The following is a 22,505-nucleotide window of genomic DNA, read 5'->3' as shown; positions in this document are numbered from 1 at the left end:
TACTCTCCTGGTCTGGTAAGGACCATCTTGGGCAGTGCTTGTGAGAGATGATGATGAGGAAAACCAGACACGGTAGAAAGGAGTGCAAACTGCCATTCAAATTGATCTCCCAGTGCTGCCTGAGGAAAATGTGTCTGAGTGAGGCAGAGTGAGATTTGGTTTATTTTGCTTCTAGGGTCAGAAGCTGCACCCCAGACCCTGGAGGAGACTGGTGCCAACTGCCGATCAACTTGTTTTTAACCAGACCCTTCAGAGGTAAAACCCAGAGTCTATGGCTGTGGGATTGTGGATGTACAAGGTAAGCAATAGTATGTGAGCCCAGGTAGGACAGCATTTCTCTCATGAAGGAGCTAGTGGGGACAACACAAAGATCTCCAAAGAGCTGCTGTGAAAGCCTGAGTTACCCAAAATGTTTGATAGTTTACTGGCTGCGGCAGCTGTGGGCAAGGTGGGCAATCAGATACAGAAAGTTCCCAGGTAGCCAGGCTGCTGGTTTCTCCTTCAGTCCCTTCTCCAGCTACCAGGACAAAGAGTGTTTGTGCACACACACCATCTTGTTCTCCTTGTCCTCTGTTCAGTGCTCTCCACTACTCATCTCCAGATACCAGCGAAGCTACTTTCACCATGGCTCAGACCTCCCCAGCTGCTTGCTAGCCCTCACAGACCAATGGCCCCTTCAGAGCCTCCAGCATGACTCTTCTTGCTAATCTGCAGCACTTTCTCCTCAACATTTTCATAGCTTGACAGCTGCTGGTATCTCCAGGCCCATGAGATGGAGACAGTAACAGCCCATTGAGGGTGTGATTGTTGCTTGTGAAACGGAATACAACTTCTCCTTCCTAATATGCATCCTGGAGCCTCATGTTGGGTGGCAGAAGCAGCTATAGGGTATCCTCATGGTGCTATGTGCATGCTTCAACGAGGCTCTCCCTCCAATGTGTCCCACTGCAGCTGTCACAACTCATGGGAAAATAACAGCCAGATGTATGGGCATGTTTTTCATCAAAGCATTAACTTAAAATGTTAGGTTTGGTGGTTTTGGGGTATATTTTTCCCCCCTCTTTTTTTCTTTTTCTTCTTCAAACCCTCTATGAGATAAAGCCATTCATGTAGAAAAGCTGATTATTCCCCTTGTAATGGAATTTAACTGAATTACAGCCACTTACATGTATGAGATTTATCCTGAAACCCTCAGGACTGGAAGGCCCTACAGACCAACGTGGTCTCCTTGGTCTGCAATAACAGCTTTGGAATTGGTTTATGTGAAAAACCTCATATTGGCAGTTGATAAAGAGAAGCAGAAGTTATATATATATATATATATACACATATATATATTTACACTCAGAAAGATGCCTCAGATAGTGCAAAGACCAAAACTAAGATTTTTGTCTCTTCCTCACTTGAGAAAAAAAAAAAGGCAAGAAATGTCCAGCACAGAAGCACAGATACTCCTTCTGTATTCCCATGGGCAAAAGTTGCTGCCATCGTTGTTAGTGGGGTGAACACCACCAAAACTGCACGTAGTGGATGCAGTGGATAGAAATCTGGAAAGATATGTACCCACAGCTATGTGAGATCTATAATTACCCAAGGAAGGCAATGAATATAAAGTGCTAGGGGGTTCTGCTATTATTAATGTGTTTATAGGCCGTGAATATTATTTACCAGCCTTGTAATAGGGCAGCCTACATCTATTAAATTCCCTTTGGAAATAAAAGGCTAGAGTCAGCCACTCAGCTCACAGTGTACAGCTTTGCTTTTCCAGTGACTCAGAGCTCAGGAGGATGAGAGAATATGACCTTATGTATGAAATTCTGATTTTATATGAATTCCATTTAAAACACCCTGATTGTTTTAGTACTTTAAAAGGCTTTCTTCTCTCCTTCCCACCAAACCCAGGTAATTAAGTAGAATATCACACAGCTTGTACATTAAGCATCCAGACAATATACTATAATGTAATCTCATGTAATGCAATGTAATATAACATAATTAATATACTATAATGATATACCTTGCTTTGTTATATAGTCCATGACAGAGGGCATTAGAGAGGGGAGTTGTTTAACAGTGAGCAGGCACTCAACTACTAGCCCAAATAGGGCACCCTATGCATTTACATCCCCAGGCAAGTGCTGCAGCAAACAATGCTCTGTTAAAGCAGGAAGGGAGGGTTGTTTGATGCAGCCTCTCAGGAGAACTAGGATGAGAGGAGGATTTCAGAAACAAATTAAATGAGGTCAGCAGTTTAAATCTATAAGTAAATAAAAGTGAGTGCAGTCTTCTGGAAAAAGCTCAGCTATGTTCAGATCCTGCAAAGGTTGGGTAACTGTGTCACAGTGCCCAGGTGGACAACAATATCCTTTCCAGCGAAATTCCTGTTTGCACCTTCAACCTGTGCTCACACTCCAGGGCCAAGCTGGACTGTGCCCTTTACTGCTTTTGGGGATGGGTGTAGGAATGCCATGGTTGTATTACCCAGCAGCCATGATTGTAGTTTATTGCCCCACCAAGCCTGAAATGAACCCCAGTAATCTGGCACAGGGCTGAAATGCAAACAGGCTCCTGGGTGAAGATCAGCTTTTTCTTCAGCTCTTGCTGAGTGTGCTTTGCCCTCTCATGGCCTTGGGCACACCTGGGGGGAATGAGAGTTTGTGGCTTTAATAGCTTGAGGGGCAAAGTGTGCAAGACAGGAAGAAAAATGTGAGTGATGCAGGAATGACAGCACAGGACAGTGAGTTAGGATGAGAATTTGAAAGACATGGGAAGAAAATGCTCAATATCAGAGCTGCATTATAGGAAGAGGAGCTGGGGAAAGCTGAGTGTCAAAGTACCAAGAGAGATGGAGTTTGATCCTACTTGGTTAGAAAACATTTGTGACTTAACAAGGCCCCAAAGTTAGGAGGAACAGATCTCTGACCACTTCACACATTTAGCAAGTTTCCACCTCTGTTACCACCTCTGGTCCCAAATGGCTCTGGGCAAGGAGCACAATCAGGTCTGCTCATACATCACACAGTGATGGGTCCATGGGATGGTTTTTGGTACTGTTCCCACCAGGCCTGCAAGCCTGCCTGCTCAGCTTTTGGTGCTCTTTGTCAAAAGGAGGGGCTCAGCCTGTGGGAAGAGAAGCTATTTTTCCATGTACAGCAAGATCCCTCCCGGAAAATAAACTTTCTCTTTGTACCGAACTGTGTTTACCCAGAGAAGCCCAATGAGGGCAGGCACTGCCTCTCAGCCTGGGCATTGGCTCTTGCTTGTGGGTCAAACACCAACCACTGATGGGATGATAAAGAGACAAATTTTGATAAGGGAGTGGAGCTGTGTAATGGGTTACCACAGCCATCTCCGTTTGGTCTTATTTATTAACTCTGCTAATTATTCCCATAAATCAGTGTTTGAGTGGAACTCGCCGTTGATACTAAATGTGAAGGACTGGAACTAGCAGGGAAGAACCCAGCTGTACAGATGAGAGAATGAACAAGACTTGGCAAAAAGCAAGCCAAATTTGTAGATACAAAAGCAACATGAAACATGCCACACGGATGGAGCTCCATAGCCATCTTCACTACCACCACATCCTCAGGTGCTACTCGTGGGCAAAGACCAAAGACGACACACTGCTGCTCCAGTTCTTTCTTACATTCTATGAAATATACCATAGTTTAAAAATGCATGTAAATCAGAGAGAGCAAATTAGGCAGAGGCAGTGCTGAAATCCTCCTGTGTGCCAGCTGGGGCAAGTGGGGTGCTGGTGCAATGTCCTGTGCCAAAATCTTAATGCTTTTCAGAAACACGGTAAACTTCTCAGACTGAATGCATACAAGGTTTCTTCCCCACATTCCTAAACAAATAGTAACCTAATACCTGGGTTAAAGCTAGATATATTATCCATGTGCATTTAGCTAGCTACTGCAACAAAAGGACAGCTGGTTTTTTTTTTTTACAGCCCCTGCAGAAAGCAATAAAAGAGTGAAAATGTAACGGCCCGATCTCGCCTGTGTAGAGCTGGTGCTGTTGGTTTGCTGGCTCACTCCAGCTCTCATGCTCCACCCTTCTGGGGATCTTTTCTATTTTTTTTTTCTTCCCTAGCCTTCGCAATCGGACAGAGGCAAGTGAAAGCAAGTTGAGGGAAAAGACTCCCTGAAGAAGAGCTGGAGAGCAGTCCTCAAACCCTGCCTGCTGTAGGTGAAGGACAGAAGCCACACCACTTGCTTTAGCCTCAAAGCAGCCCCCAAGCCCTGCAGATACACTGGTGGTTGAGCTGATCTTTCAGGTAAGTCTGTTCCTTTAAACCCCGAGTCTTGGTAGCTGAGCTCTCCCTAACCGGGAAGTTAAATCTGACTGAAGATAAAACACAGCAGGAAGTGGTGTAAGGGCAGAGCAGGGAATGTCGAGCTGCTTGGTGCCACAGACATGCTGGGTTATTTACTCAGTTACCAGCCTCGAGCACATCAGCCATTCCTAGTTTTAGATACCACAGTGCCATCTGCCACCTGCCTTGTTTTAGATGCCACAGTGGAAAGGGCTTGATAAACACCCACAAGAGAGGGACAGACAGACAGAAAAACCCCACACCAACACATTCTCTGCAAGTAGAGGCTACTGTGTTTTGCCTGCTGTGGCAAAGTGAAAAGAAGGGAGAAAGGGAGAACCAGCTCAATGCTGCTGCTGAAGTTCACATGGCAGGAACTAAACCTCTCTAAAATTTCAAAAGCAAATAGAGTTGTAGTTCTGGAGCTCAGGGGAAAAGCTTGGGAATGAGCCAAAAGCTGAACAAAGAGAAACCCCCAAATAGTCATCTGATGCCCTTGTCCTGATACTGGATGACTCAGGCCTGCTTGCTGGATGTCAGAGATGTGGCAGTGCCATAACGCAATAGTTTAAGCTTTTTGGGATGCTTCTGTCCTAAAGGGCAGGAAATGCGGGTGGCCAAACTGGGGCACCCTCAGCTTCTGCCAGGGTATTCCACCACATGGGAAGTTTTTGTTTATATCCTGAATGCATCTTTCCAAAATTCCTCTACAGTTCATCTTGTTGGAACAGTTGGTTCTTGTGCTTTTGCTTGCGTAAAGAATTGCATACAGGAAATTGGGAATGCTTCGAGACATTGGGCCAATAATCTGGAAAACATCTCGCTGTTCTCAGAGAAGTCTAAAATTTAGTGGTGCCTGGGGAGGAATAACAGAAGTACTTGGCTACATCAAAACCCCATCCTTGTTTCTTTGTCACCAAGGGTTGGGAGAGCTTGAGCTGCTTTCCACCCCCCCATGCTTGTGAAACACAGCCTCCTGCTGAGCCCTCTTGCCATGCTGGTCCCTCAGCCATGGGCAGCCACCCACTGCTGGGGAGACTATGAGTGAAAGGTGCAAATGCAACCAAAAAAATTATGTAAGACCCACTGAAACTTGTAGTTTTGGTCCAAACTTTAGTTGCCTCCTGCTGCTTGTGCACAGCTGTGATTAGCAGAGCTGGGGAGCTAAGCCATGCCATGGGGTAGTGGCTCACAGCAGATGCACTGAAAAACTTCCCATGACCTTTTCTGCCCTAGCAAACCCTTCTCTGGGTCACATCTGCTACTGTCAGCATAAAGAACAGGAGCAAGTGAGATCAGCTCCTGCCAGGCTACCTAAGTATTGAAGGAAAAACCCATGAAAGTGCAGATGTATTTCAGATTGGGTTGCAGAGGAGGCTCTGGATTACTCTGCAAGAGTGGGAGGGATTGTTTTCTGCTTCTGCTTTGCTGAGTCAAACTATAAGTAAAGCAGTTCAGATCTGAAGAGCCTCAGTTCCTATAATTTCTATCAGGGAAACAGTGCTGCGACTGTTTTTGTTCCTTCCTACGGAGATTTGTAGCTTTGCTGGGCAGGAACTCTCTACTGAAATGTACTTAGCACAGCTGGAGCCTCTTGTCACAGCTGTAAAAGAAACAATTAAAAATAACATTCGTGCTCATCAGCAGTGTCCCATTGGCTTCCCCCAGCGCTAATACTCACACTCAGCTGCCTTTGATAGGGCTGTTAGTCAAATCCTGCTCCTCTTCTGAGCAGGCTGTCCATACTGATGAGCACCCCATTATAAGGCATGGGGAAGATCCTTCCATCAATTCTGGCACAACCTATTATTTTTACTACTCTCTCCCAGAGGCAGCATGGACATCAAGGAGTATTTTGCCAGAATTTCTTACCGGGGCTCCTATGATAAGCTGGACCTGGCTACCTTGACAGATATTTTCCAACACCACATCCGAGCAGTCCCCTTTGAAAACCTCAGCATCCACTGTGGGGAAAGCATTGAACTGGACCTGGAGGCAACCTACAACAAGATAGTGAGGAGGAACCGTGGGGGCTGGTGCATGGAAAACAACTACCTTTTGTCTTGGGTCCTGAAAACCCTTGGCTACAATGTCACCCTTCTGGGATCCAGAGTTTATGTCTCAGAATATGATGCATATGCAGAGGAAATCGATCATCTGCTGCTAAAAGTGGTGCTTGATGGCAAATCCTACATTGTGGATGGTGGGTTTGGCATGGCCTACCAGCTGTGGGAGCCAATGGAGCTGATTTCAGGGACAGACCAGCCGCAGACTCCTGGGATCTTTCGCTTAGTGGAGGAGAGTGGGGTCTGGTACCTTGAGAAGGTGAAAAGGAAGCAGTGGGTTCCAGACCAAAGCGTCTCCACTTCTCATAACGTGGACAAAGAAGTTTGCCGTCGGGTTTATCTCTTTACCCTTCAGCCACGAGACATCGAGGAATTCAGACCCAGCAACACCCACCTGCAGACAGCACCGGACTCCCTGTTTGTGACAAAGTCCATCTGCAGCCTGCAGACTGTTGATGGTGTCCGGGCTCTGGTGGGGTGGAAACTCACCGAGATAAAGTACAATTTTAAGGATAACATGGATCTGGTGGAAATCAGAATGCTTGCAGATGAAGAAATAGAGAAAACACTGAGAGAGAAGTTCAATATAACACTAGACAAGAAATTTGTACCCATTAACACAAGCAGGTTGTCTCTGTTTTAACTCCCAGCCTGAATTATAATTCAATCCAGTGGCATTACATGCAATCCTTCCCCCTATTTCTGACAAGCATCTAAAGGTTAAGCTTTCTCTTCCCATCTGCACCAGCGTAAGGCAGAACGTATTAGCATGAATCTGGAAAAGAAATTGATTTTCACAACTGCTCCTGCATCTCTTTTTTGGTTTGGGTACAACTAATTTCTTCTTAGCTCAATCAAATTGCTCTACTTCTGTTCATGCTTAGCTGGAAGCAGACTTTACCCATTCCCTGCTCCTTTCATCTCTTAAAAGCTTTTCCAAGTACACCCAGAGTAGCAGGGCAGAGTGATGGAGCTGCAAGTCTCTCTCTTTATTACTTTGTGCTGCCACCTGGGGAAAATCATACCCACCTCTTAAATGAATACCACATTATTTTTGGAATTTAATGGCTTGAAAAACAAAGACATCCACTGCAGGGTTTTCTACATCAACGTGTAAGTCTGTCCTTCATGTTCTTGCAGTCCCAGCACCCTCTCAGGTGGCAGCTGGGCCCCCCTATGCCTCTGTCGTGCCATGTGAATACTTACAGACTGGCTATTTGTGGCCTAAAACTGATGATGGAAAATATTAGTAGACAATTTGGTTTTGTTTCAGGCTTTACACATCTCCCATTCTCTCAGTGACATAAGCAAACAGCAGCATTTCCTTGAACTGGAAGCATCTCTCATGAGTTTTGTTTGCTCTCACCCAGCATGCCTCTCAGAAGAGTGCTGCACTTCTCCGAGTGCTATGGAACATTAATGATCATGGCTGAACTCAAGCACAGGCACAGAATTACTTTGCTGAAACATATCTGTTCTGCTGAGGATGTGTTTGCAGTGATACTAATTATATTGATATAAGGAGAAAGGATGAATCTTAATCAGATACCTAAAGGCTAAGAATTCTAGTACGAGGAATCACTCTGATGTAATCACTTTACCCTTTGAGATGATGCTTGATGTTCCTTTATGTACAAATCATGGAAGCATTACAACTATGCATTTACCATTACAATTACATAAGTGAATAACAATTCCACTTCAAGAATCATGAAGTGGAAGCATTCAGCTGGGTTTCCCCCCCCAAATTTCAATGTGTATGCCCAAAGTAAAAAATGTTATTCATCACTGCAGTTGTCCTGATTATTTGTATCTGCTAACATTTCACAGCTAAGGCTTTCAGAAACACAAGAACTCACTGGCTCTGTTTTATTCGCTATGCAAGATGTGCAGTTTCCTACAACTGGCACTTTATAGTTCATAAAAGCTGGCTGCTGCTATTCTGCAAGTTCAAAGTGTATTATTTCATAGAGACATGATGAGTTCACCAAATTCCTGTCTTCCCAAACACATCGATATGTGCTTGGCTGCATGCATGCAACGGTCCCATACAGCACATGAGGCTTTCCCACCCTCGTGGGAATGAAATGTTGACTGACCCTGAAGTGGATTGCTGCAGAAAAAGGGACTTTTTATAGTGTGGACCAGCAGCTTGCAACACAAATGGGCAGAAGAAATTGTCCCAGGATGTGGCTCATTTGCAAGCTGTATCCTTCTTCAATCTCCATGTTAGAGGAAGAGCTAAAGGAGCTAAACACGTTGTGTTTATCCTTGCGTCAGCTGGGGTATAGCGTGGGGGTGGATGTAAAAGCCCAGACAAGTCTTGCAGAGATGAGGGACAGAAGAAGGTCTATGCAGGGCAAAGCAGCTCCATCTTTTGTAGGAACAGACATTGGAAACATCCAGAAAGGGCTGTGCTAGCTCTGTTCCCTGTGTCTGGGTGTTTCTCATGCTTTGGGCTGTTTCACAGGCTCTCAGGGGAAGCAGCAGGCTGTTATGTCCCTTGCCCCAGAGATTCAGCATGTGAAGGGCAAACACTAATAGGAGAAAATGCTTTCTATTCAGCTGACTCATCTCCTTGAGTGTGTGGCCAATGCACTGCTCTGGCTGCTGCCCACTTCATGGCACAGCTCAGTGCTTCTGGCCCTGATCAGCACAGCCACAGAAGATATTATTGCTGAGCAATCAACTGAAACTCTCTGTTGGAAAGGGGGAGGGGAGGGGGAGGCGGGGAAGAGGCTCATTATCTCAGATTGCAATAGTTTGCACTAACTTTGGAGGCATATCCTTAAAGGCACAGCAGGCTCAGGGAGTGAAGCACTCTCCAGGAGCAGTATCCTTGCTGCTGAAGGACAGGGCTTGTCTTTAAACCCACAAGGGTTTAGACAACGACTTGGCAAATCTGACCTTGTTGCTCTGGGAGTCTGGTGTCAGCCATGAAGACTAGGTCAGGGAGATGTGATTAATTCCACAGTTGTCATCCTCCACAAAGAAATCAGCGACTTCTTCTATCTAAACTTGCTTCTTGCAGGAATCCAGGCCCCATGAGTGTCCACAATGCAAAATCTGTATCAGAATTTGCACTATTGCTTTGCTACTTCAGCATGAGTGCAACCACTGAGTTCTCCCAGAGACTGAAGCCCCTGAGTGACCCAGGGGCTTGAGGACAGGGTTATAAACACAAAAGAGACTTGTGATACCTATACTGTGCTCTTCCTTTGCACTCCTGGAGGGCTTCAGTTCTCAATCAATAATGTGGGAGGATAAAAGCTTCTCAATATTGTAAGCAGTTTGGGGATTGGGTAATTGTCAGGGTCTCCATATAGAACCTAACACAACAAATTACACGACTGGGTTTTCTACACATATTGCCCAGGTGGCTAAGAAGGCCAATGGCATCCTGGCCTGTATCAGGAATAGTGTGGCCAGCAGGAGCAGACAAGTCATTCTGCCCCTGTACTCAGCACTGCTTAGGCCGCACCTTGAGTCCTGTGTCCAGTTCTGGGCCCCTCAGTTTAGGAAAGATGTTGAGTTGCTGGAACATGTCCAGAGAAGGGCAACAAAAGTGGTGAGGGATTTGGAGCACAAGCCCTACCATGAGAGGCTGAGGGAGCTGGGGTTGCTTAGCCTGGAGAAGAGGAGGCTCAGGGGAGACCTTCTTGCTGTCTACAACTACCTGAAGGGAGGTTGTAGCCAGGTGGGAGTTGGTCTCTTCTCCCAGGCAACCAGCACCAGAACAAGAGGACACAGTCTCAAGCTGCACCAGGGGAGGTTTAGGCTGGAGGTTAGGAAGAAATTCTACACAGAGAGAGTTATTTGCCATTGGAATGGGCTGCCCAGGGAGGTAGTGGAGTCATCATCACTGAAAGTGTTTAAACAGAGATTGGATGAGGCACTCAGTGCCTTGGTTTAGTTGATTAGATGGTATTGGGTGACAGGTTGGACTTGATGATCTCAAAGGTATTTTCCAACCTGGTTAATTCTGTATACTGTATTCAATTCAAAGATACCAATGAATCCATCTCTCTTCTCTTTTCCTGTTCTGCTGGAGGGTAACACTGTTGCTGCCAGGCAGAAAAGGCAGCCTGCACCTTTAAGAGCAGCGGTTCCCAGTACAACTCCCTGGGAACTTTGAAGCAAAGCATAGCAGAGAGCCTGAGCTTGCTGGCTGAGTGGTAAGTGCCTGTGTCTGATCTTTGACTTCATCCTGCAGCCATGGGACCAGCGTGGCTGGCTAAAGCCCACCCCTGGGGGTCTGCAGACCACGTGTTTTGCATTGTAGGCATATTAGCAAAGTAGAAATTACTGTAATCCCAGGGCTGACAGCATGCGTGGTACTGCAAGGACGTTGTCCAAGTACAAAGATCAAATGCTGGACACTCGAACTAATGCCTTTATGCTGAGCCAGAGTGTATGAAACCCAGCCACTGATCTTAAAATCCAACAAATGGTATAGGCATGAGTAAGAATCCAACCTTGGAAGCCTTTCATAAATTATAGCAGAGAAGAACTGTTCCTAATATTCAGCCTAATTATGAAAGGACACAGTGATCCTTGGGGATGCTGGCAGACAGGCAGAACTAATATATGAACCTTGCTACCCACCATGCTGCTCAAATGCTGAACAAAGCTCAGCTGCTGCAGGAGCAGAAGTAAACAAGGCTGAGATCCAGATTGAGGCTTAAGATATCTGGCAATCCAGTTTTGGAATGCAAACTGTCCCCTGGTGGGGGGGGGGGGGATTGCTCACTGCTGCAGCCCCCTCACTTGCATGGAAGAGGGGAGCTGGTTGTATACCCTGCTCTTGCTGGGGTGAGTGGGGTACCAAGACCCAGGAGACAAGTGTCCTGCAAGAGGCAAAAACAAGTCAAACCTGATTTGCCATTATCCCCTCTTCCCCTCCCCTATTACAGGGTCCAGAACAATGGGTTATAGGGAGGGCCTTAGGTCTTCTGTAGCTGGCCCAGAACAGGGACTGATTGTTTTTTTCCTTGAAAGCAAATTTCAAGCACATGACATCCACAAGGCTAATGGCCTTCCTTGGGCCCCTCCTGCTTACATAGGTTCAGCTCCACAATGTCACAGGGAAAAGATGTTTCTGTGTTTCTGCCTGGCTGTGCAAAATGGTTAAGAGTGGGAAGAGAAAGAAAAACAAGGCAGAGAAGCAGAGGATGAGCTTGCCAGTGTACACAGGTGCTGTCAGCTGGGGAGGGAATGGCTGTCTGCAACCAGTGTTTCCAAGGAGATCCTGCCAGAGATGAGTGCCCTTGTCCTGAAAAAGGGATAGGAAAAAAAACCATCAAAGACTCATTACTGTTTTTTCATGTAGCCTCTTTGGGTCCCTTTGAAGTGAAAATGTTGATTTCTTATTCCCTTATTGGGATAGTCCTTTATTTTATTACATTTTCCCATGATTCTGCATCAGCCAGTCTGAATTCTGATACCAGTGCAGATCAGGAGCAATACAATTAAATCAAGTGAATTGTGCTGCTGGCATCAAAGTTGAGGTTAAAGCCTAGAGATTAGGTCACCTGATGTTCTCACCTGCCAGGATGGGGGTATTTCCACCTATGTGTTTGAGGAGAGACTTTCCAAAGCTCCCAGCACTCACTTGAGTGCTGCATGGGCATCAGGTTAAACTGCTGGGTGCCCCCAGGGGAGCAGCTGGACTAAAGCTGAGATCAGTCACTGGAACTGATCCCTCCAATCTCATCTGCACCAAAGGGTTTTTGGAAGATTCTGCTAGGGAATGTACAACCAATTTCAAGGAGCAAGAGATCCTCAGCCCATTTGGAGATTAATATAGTACTTAGCAAATTGTAAACCACCCTGAAAACAAATATCCTTGCATGGAAAAAAGCCAATTTAAATCTAAATTAGAGGCAAAAGAAATCCCTGCAGATACCAGATGAGTCAGTGGATTATAGGGAACCTTTTGCATCTTGGCCACACAGCTTGTACCAATGAGTCTTTCTGCTAATGAAAGGCAAAGGGATCAGAGACATGAAGACACAAGATACATCCAATAATTTGTGCTGAAACTATGGCCTTTGGTTTGTAAAAGATGGTAAAAGAAACCAAAAGCCACTGAATATGCCCTCAGTGTATTCTTTGTAATTATCAATTCCTCTGACTCTGAGGTTAGAAAAATTAACTGTTCCTTACTTCCAACAGCCAGGGTCAAAGCTGTGTCTGAACTCCACAGGGAAACTAAAGTGATTAAGAAAACAACAATCTACTTCACATGGATGCTTGTCTAAAATGGTGACACACTGAGATGTTAATCCCAGTTAGCTAAAGCCATGAATGTACAACCTTCCAGCTAAATTACCTGTGGGATAAATAAAGAATTGCTTACCTGTTACAGTAAAAGAAACAGTAAGAAATTGCTGTGACTTTATGCCTGTATGGTGGAGCAGCTTTTCTGCAAGCCTGGTTTTTTTGCCAGGTTTATACATTTTTTGTCATGTGGGCCCCCCATCTGGGACCAGAGACCCTGTTGTGTCACATGCCATGTCCTCCCACAGGAAAAAACATCTACCTGGCTTGAAGGCAACACCTGAGGAGAGAAAGTGCTATTGTCTCGTGCTCCGATCCTCATCTCTTTAAGAAACACAGATGACACAGGCAGGTCTAGCCCACATTCATCTCCTATCAGGAGCACAGGTTTCTATTAGATCCTTGACAAAATGGCCTGGGCTACATTTGCAGGCTGGTTAACCTCTGCTACAGAAACAGGAGTAACCCCCTTGAGAGCTGCACAACAGTAACTGGCTGTTTCTCTGCTCACACAGGCAAAATGCACATTGAAGAGTATTTTGCAAGAATTTCTTACAACGAGTCCCATCAGGACGCAGACTTGCAAACCTTAACAGACGTCTTCCAGCACCACATCCAGGCAATTCCTTTTGAAAACCTCAGCATGCACTGCGGTGAGACCATCCACCTGGACCTAGAATCTACCTACAACAAGATTGTGAGAAAGAAACGTGGTGGTTGGTGCCTGGAAAGCAACCACCTTTTGTTTTGGGCCTTGCAAGAATTAGGGTATGACGTCTGTATTCTTGGAGCAAATAGCTACGAACCAGCAGAGAAGGCATACACTGCTGAGATGAATCACATCCTACTGAAAGTAGTGATCAAGGGAAATTCCTACATAGTAGATGCTGGGTTTGGTGGTACCTACCAGGCATGGCAGCCATTGCTGTTGATTTCTGGGAAGGATCAACCCCAGATTCCTGGCATCTTCCGCTTCACGGAAGACAATGGCACCTGGTACTTTGAGAAAGTGAAAAGGAAGCATTACGATCCTGAGCAAAGTGCCCCTTCCACAGATACTCCAGACTTGGGGAATATCAGAAAAATATATACATTCACTCTTGAGCCACGACATATAAATGACTTTCAGGAGCTAAACACATACCTACAAGTGTCTCCAGATAACATACTTAGGAAGAAGTCCATCAGCACTCTCCAGACCCTTGAAGGGGTTTATGCCCTAGTTGGATGGACCTTCAGTGAGCTGAAGTATAACTACCTGGAGGACATGGACCTGCTGCAGGTCACAACGCTTACAGATGAAGAGGTTGAGAAGACACTGAAAGAAAAATTCAATATAGTGCTGGAGAACAAACTTGTACCGATAAATGTGCGTGGTTTACCACCTAACTTAGTGGACACAGACTAACACTGTGCTAGGCTGGTCTTTAAACACGCAGTGCAAGGAGTTCTGAAGTTAACATTAATAACATTAATCTGATCCTGAAACTGAGCTAGTCAGATGAACAAAAAGCTTGGTAAATTCAAGGACATTGCTAATTAACTGCATATACTGATTGCATATTTTTTTCTCGAGCTTCTCCTTTAGTAACTGAGACACTTTACTGCCTCTTATTTGCTCATATGGAAATTGCTGGGTTTGACTTCCTAACATTTTGTTCCACCTCTCCAGATCACATTTTATCTCAGATATATTTTGTTGCAAAGGAGAACAAAATGATTCGGAAGAGGCAGCTCTGTTACCAGTTTATGCAAAAGGCCACTAACCTTTTTAGGTATTATTTCCAAGCTTCTTCTCAACACAGTTTTACAAATGATTCATTTCATTTCACAGTCTGAAATGGAAAGTTGAGCTGAATTTGGCTTTCAAAGATTTCATAACAAAAAAGAAAGGAAAGGTTAAGGCTTTCTCAAAACAAACCACTATTAGGTGCTGATTAGCTTACAATTAACTACGCTGAAAGACTGGAGTCCTATTCCCTTACCAGAAATTGATGTAAAGTTAGCTATTTATGCAGGAATACTTAAAAGCTCCCCAAAGTTCTCTAATTTTGAGTGTCTAATTTTAATGAGTCTGTGTTTTCTGTGTCTCTGAAATGGAAACAAAATCAATAGAAGCTGAGATGACCCAGTGGTCTTTAAAAATCAGACTTTTGCCATCAAAACTGGAAATAATCAAAGTTGGACCAATCCTTGCAAACTACAGTCTAAACTTTTGGGGCCTAACCTTCATTGATGTCAAGCAGGCACGATAATCACAGAATCACCAAGGTTCAAAGAGATCTCAAAGATCATCAAGTCCAATCTGTCACCACAGACCTCATGACTAAACCATGGCACCAAGTGCCACATCCAGTCCCCTCTTGAACACCTCCAGGGATGGTGACTCCACCACCTCCCTAATATTATAGATAAAGCTCTTCATATTCTTTACAAACAATATTCTTCTCAAGAGCTTCCTTAAATAAGTACTATTGCAGTTAGGAAAGAAAGCACTGAGAAGATAGGACATGCCACCAGCGTGGTTCCACAGCATGGTATTTGTAACACAACAGCCTTTTCACTCCATGATGCCTATGACAGGTACCGTACAGGATGAGTCATCAAAGAGCATGACAGAAGAGCATTGGTCCTCAGCCAAGGAAAAGACTTTGCTGCTTGTGCTAGTCAACCCCAGACTCACAGGACACCTCATGTGCCTAAAACTCACGTGCTTGGCCAGATTCAGTCTAATTGCTGTTTGCCTTCTCAAGAGGAACCTCCTCCTTTCCACCTCTGTCAAGTGAAGAGGAGACATGGAGACATAGAATCATGGAATCACTAAGGTTGGAAAAGACCTCAAAGATCATCAAGTCCATCATTCTTGAAAGAGAGAATTAAATAGCCCTGCAATACTTTAAAGAAGCAGAAGGCCAGGTTTTAGAGAGGAACTTTGTTACTTTGTTCTCAGACAGAGAAGTGAGCAAATAAATACTAGGTTTTGTAGGTGTGGCAGCTCCAAAAACAGCCACCTGCTGGAGTTGCAGCACTGAACCTGCCCATTCAGTGCACCCAGAAGGAAGCAGATGCCCATTCCCCACTGCAAAGTGCTGGTCTGCAGGTAACAATCATTTCATTTTAAAAAGTTATGGAGCCATTTTCAACTGTCTACTCTAATTATTTCGCACGCAAAACGAGTTCAGTTTGGCCTTAACCGGATTAATAGACAAGAAACAAAGTTTAATTTGCTCATGGATCAGTGAAGTCCAAAAATGTGCATTCATTTTGGGTGGACTCTGCCCTTTCTTGGCATTTAAGATTCAAGATTGAAGGCCAGCAGAGCTTAGAGAGGAAGACGACCCTCACAATTTCTATCCACTCCTCGCTTTACCGACTGCTGTCCCAGGAATAACCTACCCAGAAGCTGAATACATCAGTCAATAAATAAGGCTATCTTAAGGGGTAAGTGTATTTTCTTATACTAAAAATGGTGCCTTTAAGAGGGTAGAAGTCATGGGCAGTAACACACAATATGTTCTGTATGAAAAATGCTATTTAACAATGTGGAAATAGAGTTAAAACGCGACCTGCTAAACATGGGCTTTAAAAGCGGGCAAACCAGAGATAAAGCAACTTCAATTCTTCTCTCTTTCACTCTGCAGGGGGAGATTCACTTGACACAGAGAGATGCTTTTTTTGGATACAATGGTAGATGTAAAATAGTAACTACAACCTCTTGCTGGAAGCTATTGTTTTACCCATTTTTTCCACTTTATTTAAAATATTTTAAGTCCTAAGGATGCAGGATACCAATCTAATAATCAATAGATTCTAACTCATTGGAATGAAGTTACCATCCTTCAAAAGCAACTGAAAAGAAACTACAAACTGTGGTTTGTGTACCTCAGAAAGTCCAAGTATTAGGATAAAGGTAGACAGATGATATGTTAACAGTGGAATTGCTCATAGTGTCTATAGTCCTGGTAAGGAATATTTTTGTATGAGCACCTTCATCATTTGCACATTTAGGAATGGTTCTTTATTTCTGTGCTGGATTTTCTCTGCATAAATCACAGCCACATTTGTGGGGCTACTCTTTCAGTACCTGGCTTTTCATCTGATCTGTACACAATTCAGAAGAACTGTAGCTTTCATCTCCTACAGCCAACATCTAATGCTGAACAATTGTATTATGGAGCTGCAGAGGGAAATTACAAATAATATCACAGAATCACAGAATCAATAAGGTTGGAAAAGACCTCAAAGATCATCAAGTCCAACCTGTCACCCAACACCCCATGACTACTAAACCAGGGAACTAAGCGCCACGTCCAGTCCTCTCTTGAACACCTCCAGGGATGGTGACTCCACCACCTTCCTGGGCAGCACATTCCAATGGCTAACAACTCTCTCTGTGAAGAACTTTCTTCTCACCTCCAGCCTAAACTTCCCCTGGTGCAGCTTGAGACTGTGTCCTCTTGTTCTGGTGCTGGGTGCCTGGGAGAAGAGACCAAACCCTTCCTGGCTACAACCACCCTTCAGGTAGTTGTAGAGAGCAATAAGGTCTCCCCTGAGCCTCCTCTTCTCCAGGCTAAACAATCCCAGCTCCCTCAGCCTCTCCTCATAGGGCTTCTGCTCAAGATGTCGCACCAGCTTCATTGCCCTTCTCTGGACACATTCAAGAGTCTCAATATCCTTCTTAAATTGAGGGGCCCAGAACTGGACACAGTACTCAAGGTGTGGCCTAAGCAGTGCTGAGTACAGGGACAGAATGAATTCCCTGCTCCTGCTGGCCACACTATTGATGCAGGCCAGGATGCCATTAGCCTTCTTGGCCACCTGGGCACATGCTGGCTCATGTTCAGCCAGCTGTCAACCAGTACCCCCAGGTCCCTTTCCGTTTGGCTGCTCTCCAGCCACTCCGACCCCAGCCTGTAGCTCTGCATGGGGTTGTTGTGACCAAAGTGCAGCACCTGGCACTTGGACTTTTTGAATGCCATCCTGTTGGACTCTACACATCTGTCCAGCCTGTCAAGGTCCCTCTGCAGAGCCCTTCAAGACTCTAACTGATCAACAGCTGCTCCCAACATGGTGTCACCTGCAAATTTACTGATGACTGACTCAATCCCCTCATCCAGATCATCAATAAAGATGCTGAACAGGATGGGGCCCAGAACTGATCCCTGGGGGACACCATTAGTGACTGGCCTCCAGCTGGATGTGGCACCATTCACCACCACTACATATAACCTTGAGATCCAGCTTTATGCTGGTGTGAGCTATTTAGCATTCACAATTTGCATGGGTAAGATCAGGTTGATTCAGATTCTGCAAATCAACAGAAAAAAAAGTGCCAGAAATCTTATGTTCTACTTGGAAAAATAACACATTGGAGAGATCCTCCAACAATACACTTAAATATGACTGAGAACTAAGGTCCTTTCTGTAGAAGATAACAGAAGGGTTTTTCTGTGGGCCTCTCCATTCACATTGGACAGATGCTTCTATACTGTGCATATGCACATCGTGAGTCTGCCACTGAAAATCATCTTGAGAAATTCTAGAGTGCAGTAAAAACTCAATGGTTCACTGCTGAATTCATCTGAATACAACAGTCTTCCTGAGTCTCTAATATTAAATGCCTAAACCTCAGCTTACTGTATGCACAAAAGATATCCAAGTAGCTTTGTGAGGTGTCAAGAACCTAAATATTTGCAGTAAGTCGAGTCTGCTGAAATGCTTGGTGCTGCCTTTGCAAAGGTGCAACCCTTCAAATCATTTTGTGCCCAGATCCATACCCAAGCAGATGATCTACAGTGTGTTTTACAAACACTATCTATCAGATACTTACATCCAGCTCATAATGGTGGCCTGCAGACTGTGATAGGCTGTTGTGAAAGACAGATGGTTATCTGTGGCTTTTCATGGTATTGGAAGGCAGATAATAAGTTGAGTAGTTCCTCATTCAGCAATCTTGTTCATAGAATCATAGAACAGAATGATTAAGCTTGGAAAAGGCCTCTAAGATCATCAAGTATCATAGTATCATAGTATCATTCAGGGTTGGAAGGGACCACAAGGATCATCTAGTTCCAACCCCCCTGCCATGGACAGGGACACCACACACTAGATCAGGCTGGACAGAGCCTCATCCAGCCTGGTCTTAAACACCTCCAGGGACGGGGCCTCGACCACCTCCCTGGACAACCCATTCCAGGGTTTCACCACTCTCATGGTGAAGAACCTCCTCCTCACATCTAGCCTGAATCTCCCCACCTCCAGCTTCATTCCATTCCCCCTAGTCCTGTCACTACCTGAGATCCTGAGAAGTCCTTCCCCAGCCTTCCTGTAGGCCCCCTTCAGATACTGGAAGGCCACAATGAGGTCACCTCAGAGCCTTCTCTTCTGCAGACTGAACAGCCCCAACTCCTTCAGTCTGTCCTCACAGGAGAGGTGCTCCAGCCCTCTGATCATCCTTGTGGCCCTTCTCTGGACACGTTCCAGCACCTCCACATCCCTCTTGTAATAGGGGCTCCAGAACTGGACACAGTACTCCAGGTGGGGTCTCACCAGGGCTGAGTAGAGGGGGAGGATCACCTCCCTCGACCTGCTAGCCACACTTCTCCTGATGCAGCCCAGGATCTGATTGGCTTTGTCTAACCATCAACTCAGTATCACCATGCCCACTAAACCAAACCCTGTAGTGCCATGTCTACATGGTTTTATTTAACACCTTCAGGGATGGGACTCCTCCACTTCCCTGTGCAGCCTGTTCCAATGCCTTACCACTCTTTCAGTAAAAATATTTTTCATGATACCTAATCTGACCCTCCCCTGATGCAGTTCACACCATTTCCTCTCGTCCTAGAGGAGTCTTACCAAGGCAAGGCAGGAGGTGGACACTGCTGGAGGCAGGACAGACCAGAGATGCACTGTGTGATGCTTCAGTAACTCTTGGTTACAACTCTTCTGGAAGGAATCCAGTGAGTTTTGAGAGAGGCCAGTACTAGGGAGATGTAAAGCATCCCAGGCCCATTTTCAAGGCACCCTGCAAGACACAGAGCACAGCAAGGAACAGAGATGCGCTCTTCAACTTTCAGGTTGCCTGGCTCAATTTAGATTCATTATTCCACCATCAAAATGAGTTTGTGCAACACTGAAAGCAGACAAGAGACCCTTGCAAAGGTCAGAGGATTTTTTCAGTTGCAATTATCTGAATGAAACCTGACACTTTACACAATGTGCACCACATTTTGTAGGTGATGAGAGCACGATGTGTACCTGGTGAGTGAGTCACTTACTGTTACAGAGATCAGTGGCAGGCTCATGAAAGGAGCATGTGAACCCTGGCTCAAATTATCTTCTCTCCAACTGACAGATGACACTGCTTCCCCTACTGACACCCCTTTCACTGAAAGGTGGATTTAGGCTGGGTTTCATGAACCTCACTGAACACTCCCTAACATGATCTTACATTCTTATTAACCCCACTGCTGCAATGCAAACAGAGCAAATCCTCATTTCATAGCCACCACATATCACGCTGAAATTGCATCAGATCTTTGCCACAGGGATGACTCTAAGCAAAACAAACCCTCATGGGCACTGCTCTTCTTGGCTCAGGGAACCATTTGATGTGAATACTTGTTACCCTTAAAGACTGCTCTGATGAGGTGCAGCAGACTAAAGCAACTTTGCTGGGAAGTTTTTCACAGCATCATAAATCATTGATGTAAAGAAACAAAACCAATATGCAGTTCCTTCTTTTACAGGTGACATGAACCTTGAGGAGTACTTTGCAAGGACTGGCTATAAAGGTTCCATTGAAAAACAAGATTTGGAAACCTTAACTGATATATTCCAGCACCACATCCGTGCTGTTCCCTTCGAAAACCTCAGCATCCACTGTGGGGAGAAAATCACTTTGGAGTTGGAGCAGGTTTATAACAAGATTGTGCGGAAGAAGCGGGGTGGCTGGTGCATGGAAAAGAACCAGCTGCTGGCCTGGGTGCTGCGCTGCCTGGGCTACGATGTCACCTTTCTGGGAGCTTATGTGTTCAACCCACACCAAAACGCCTACGCCACCATCATGACCCATCTGCTTCTCAAGGTGGTTATTGATGGCAAACCCTATATTGTTGACGGAGGCTTCGGCGTATCCTATCAGATGTGGCAACCGATGGAGCTCGTGTCAGGGAAAGACCAGCCCCAGGCTCCCGGCATCTTCCGTTTCACAGAAAAAAATGGCACCTGGTACCTGGAGAAAGTGAGACGGAAGCAGCACATCCCCAACCAGCAGTTCTCCAATTCTGATCTTCTGGAGAAAAAAGACTGTCGGAAAGTTTACATGTTCAGTCTTGAGCCACGGACAGTGGAAGACTTCCGCTTCCAGTGCACGTACCTTCAGACCTCTCCAGACTCCCTCTTTACGAAGAAGTCCATCTGCACCCTTCAGACCATTGATGGCTTTCGGGCCCTGATTGGGTGGACACTCACTGAGACCACATACAACTACAAGGAAAATACAGATCTGGTGGAATTCGTAAATCTGGAAGATGAAGAGGTGGAAAAAGCACTCAAAGAGAAATTCAACATAACCCTAGACAGAAAACTTGTCCCAGTTAACATCAAAGGATTTTACACAATCTAGATGACCAGAGAAACCTACAGTCCTATGCACAGTAACTTCCACTGTCTGCACAATTGCTGCTGTAAGATTGTGGGACTCTCTTGCAGGCAACTGAAGGAAAAACACATTAATAGACAGTGAAAGTGAATCTCACTCTCTGAAAAATCAGGAATTTAAGAGCCTTCTGTCAGGTAGATAGATGTGAAATGACTGCAGTTCAATTTTTGGCACAAATGTAGGATCTGATTTGAATCTAGTTATAAACCTGGGCAATAAATATGTCTGGGGAATTCTGGAGTGCCTACAGCACATAAATAAAGAGTATGGAATATTAATTGTGGTAGGCTAGCAGCACATTTTCTATGGTTACTATAGGGAGAAAAAGCATCTGTGAGCATTTAGACAATGAAATATACACTTAAAACTTTACTTCTTCACAAGATCTAACCACTTGCAGCACTTCTCATTTCTCTACCTTTAACATAAGTAAAACAATGTCATATTTGAAAGGAGCATTAAGAAGTATAATGCTTTCACTGTCATCCTTAGAAGAAACATAGTACAAAATGAAAATGGTCATCAGACCAACGCATCCCTTTTGTCATGGCTGCAGTAAACTGCACCATTTTTGGTATGCAGGTACTTTCTGGTGATGCAAATTCTGTCTACTGCAGTATTGCTGGGGCTGATGGGCTCGATGGATGTGCCCACAAGCTACACCCAGGTAGCACAGGTTTTGGTTTTCTTTTTTATGCTGTTTTCCCCCCACTGCACCACTTCTGCAAACAGGCTGAGCTAAGGTAATCATGCATTGTATTATTAATTAGATTATTAGTTAATTATGCATTGTGATTATGGGATCTTGTGTTATATTAAACTCTTACCTCTTTAATCTCAACCCTGAGTTTTGTGTTACCTTTCCCCCCTCACTTTTGTGCTGGGGGAGCAGGGAGTTTAGTCCTTGAGCTAAATCCTCCTCTTTAGAATTATCTCACAACCACATTTCCCACTTTTCCCCCACAAATAAGCCCAAACAAGGAAACCACTGAGAAAGGGGAAACATTTTCAAATGCATCAAAAATGTAGCAACACTGAACCTCACCCTTTTTCCCCAGCCTATGACAATCCTGAGCATTAGTCCAATGTCAAGTCCTCCCACTGATAGTGTATCTTTTTGCTCAAAGACATCATCTGATCATAAATCTCACCAATGCCATTAAGTGTACACCTGCAA

General features: G+C 44.9%; 3 protein-coding genes across 3 annotated transcripts; all 3 read left to right on the top strand.

Annotated features, from left to right (window-relative positions):
• Positions 1–229: 229 nt before the first annotated feature.
• On the top strand, positions 230–8,172 carry LOC137447389 (arylamine N-acetyltransferase, pineal gland isozyme NAT-3). The gene is made up of 3 exons (XM_068150862.1): positions 230–298; positions 4,096–4,279; positions 6,148–8,172. Exon 3 carries the CDS (start codon positions 6,155–6,157, stop codon positions 7,025–7,027), a length of 873 nt encoding a protein of 290 aa, XP_068006963.1. The 5' UTR covers positions 230–298; positions 4,096–4,279; positions 6,148–6,154; the 3' UTR covers positions 7,028–8,172.
• A 2,262-nt stretch (positions 8,173–10,434) lies between these two features.
• Positions 10,435–14,072, top strand: LOC137447386 (arylamine N-acetyltransferase, liver isozyme-like). Its single transcript, XM_068150859.1, has 2 exons — positions 10,435–10,559; positions 13,179–14,072. Exon 2 carries the CDS (start codon positions 13,184–13,186, stop codon positions 14,069–14,071), a length of 888 nt encoding a protein of 295 aa, XP_068006960.1. The 5' UTR covers positions 10,435–10,559; positions 13,179–13,183; the 3' UTR covers position 14,072.
• A 1,943-nt stretch (positions 14,073–16,015) lies between these two features.
• Positions 16,016–22,169, top strand: LOC137447387 (arylamine N-acetyltransferase, pineal gland isozyme NAT-10). Its single transcript, XM_068150860.1, has 2 exons — positions 16,016–16,104; positions 20,415–22,169. Exon 2 carries the CDS (start codon positions 20,420–20,422, stop codon positions 21,290–21,292), a length of 873 nt encoding a protein of 290 aa, XP_068006961.1. The 5' UTR covers positions 16,016–16,104; positions 20,415–20,419; the 3' UTR covers positions 21,293–22,169.
• Positions 22,170–22,505: the final 336 nt, after the last annotated feature.

This window comes from Melanerpes formicivorus, unplaced genomic scaffold (genome assembly GCF_026170545.1).
Source record: "Melanerpes formicivorus ecotype bairdi unplaced genomic scaffold, bMelFor1.0.p_v2 SCAF_20, whole genome shotgun sequence".
Classification (NCBI taxonomy): Eukaryota; Metazoa; Chordata; class Aves; order Piciformes; family Picidae; genus Melanerpes; species Melanerpes formicivorus.
The sequence above is the reverse complement of the archived record's forward strand: the minus strand, read 5'-3'. Positions and strand labels throughout refer to the sequence as shown.

Bases quoted from the DNA above. Each gene is read 5' to 3' on its own strand.
- LOC137447389 (XM_068150862.1), top strand. From the start codon at position 6,155: ATGGACATCAAGGAGTATTTTGCCAGAATTTCTTACCGGGGCTCCTAT.
- LOC137447386 (XM_068150859.1), top strand. From the start codon at position 13,184: ATGCACATTGAAGAGTATTTTGCAAGAATTTCTTACAACGAGTCCCAT.
- LOC137447387 (XM_068150860.1), top strand. From the start codon at position 20,420: ATGAACCTTGAGGAGTACTTTGCAAGGACTGGCTATAAAGGTTCCATT.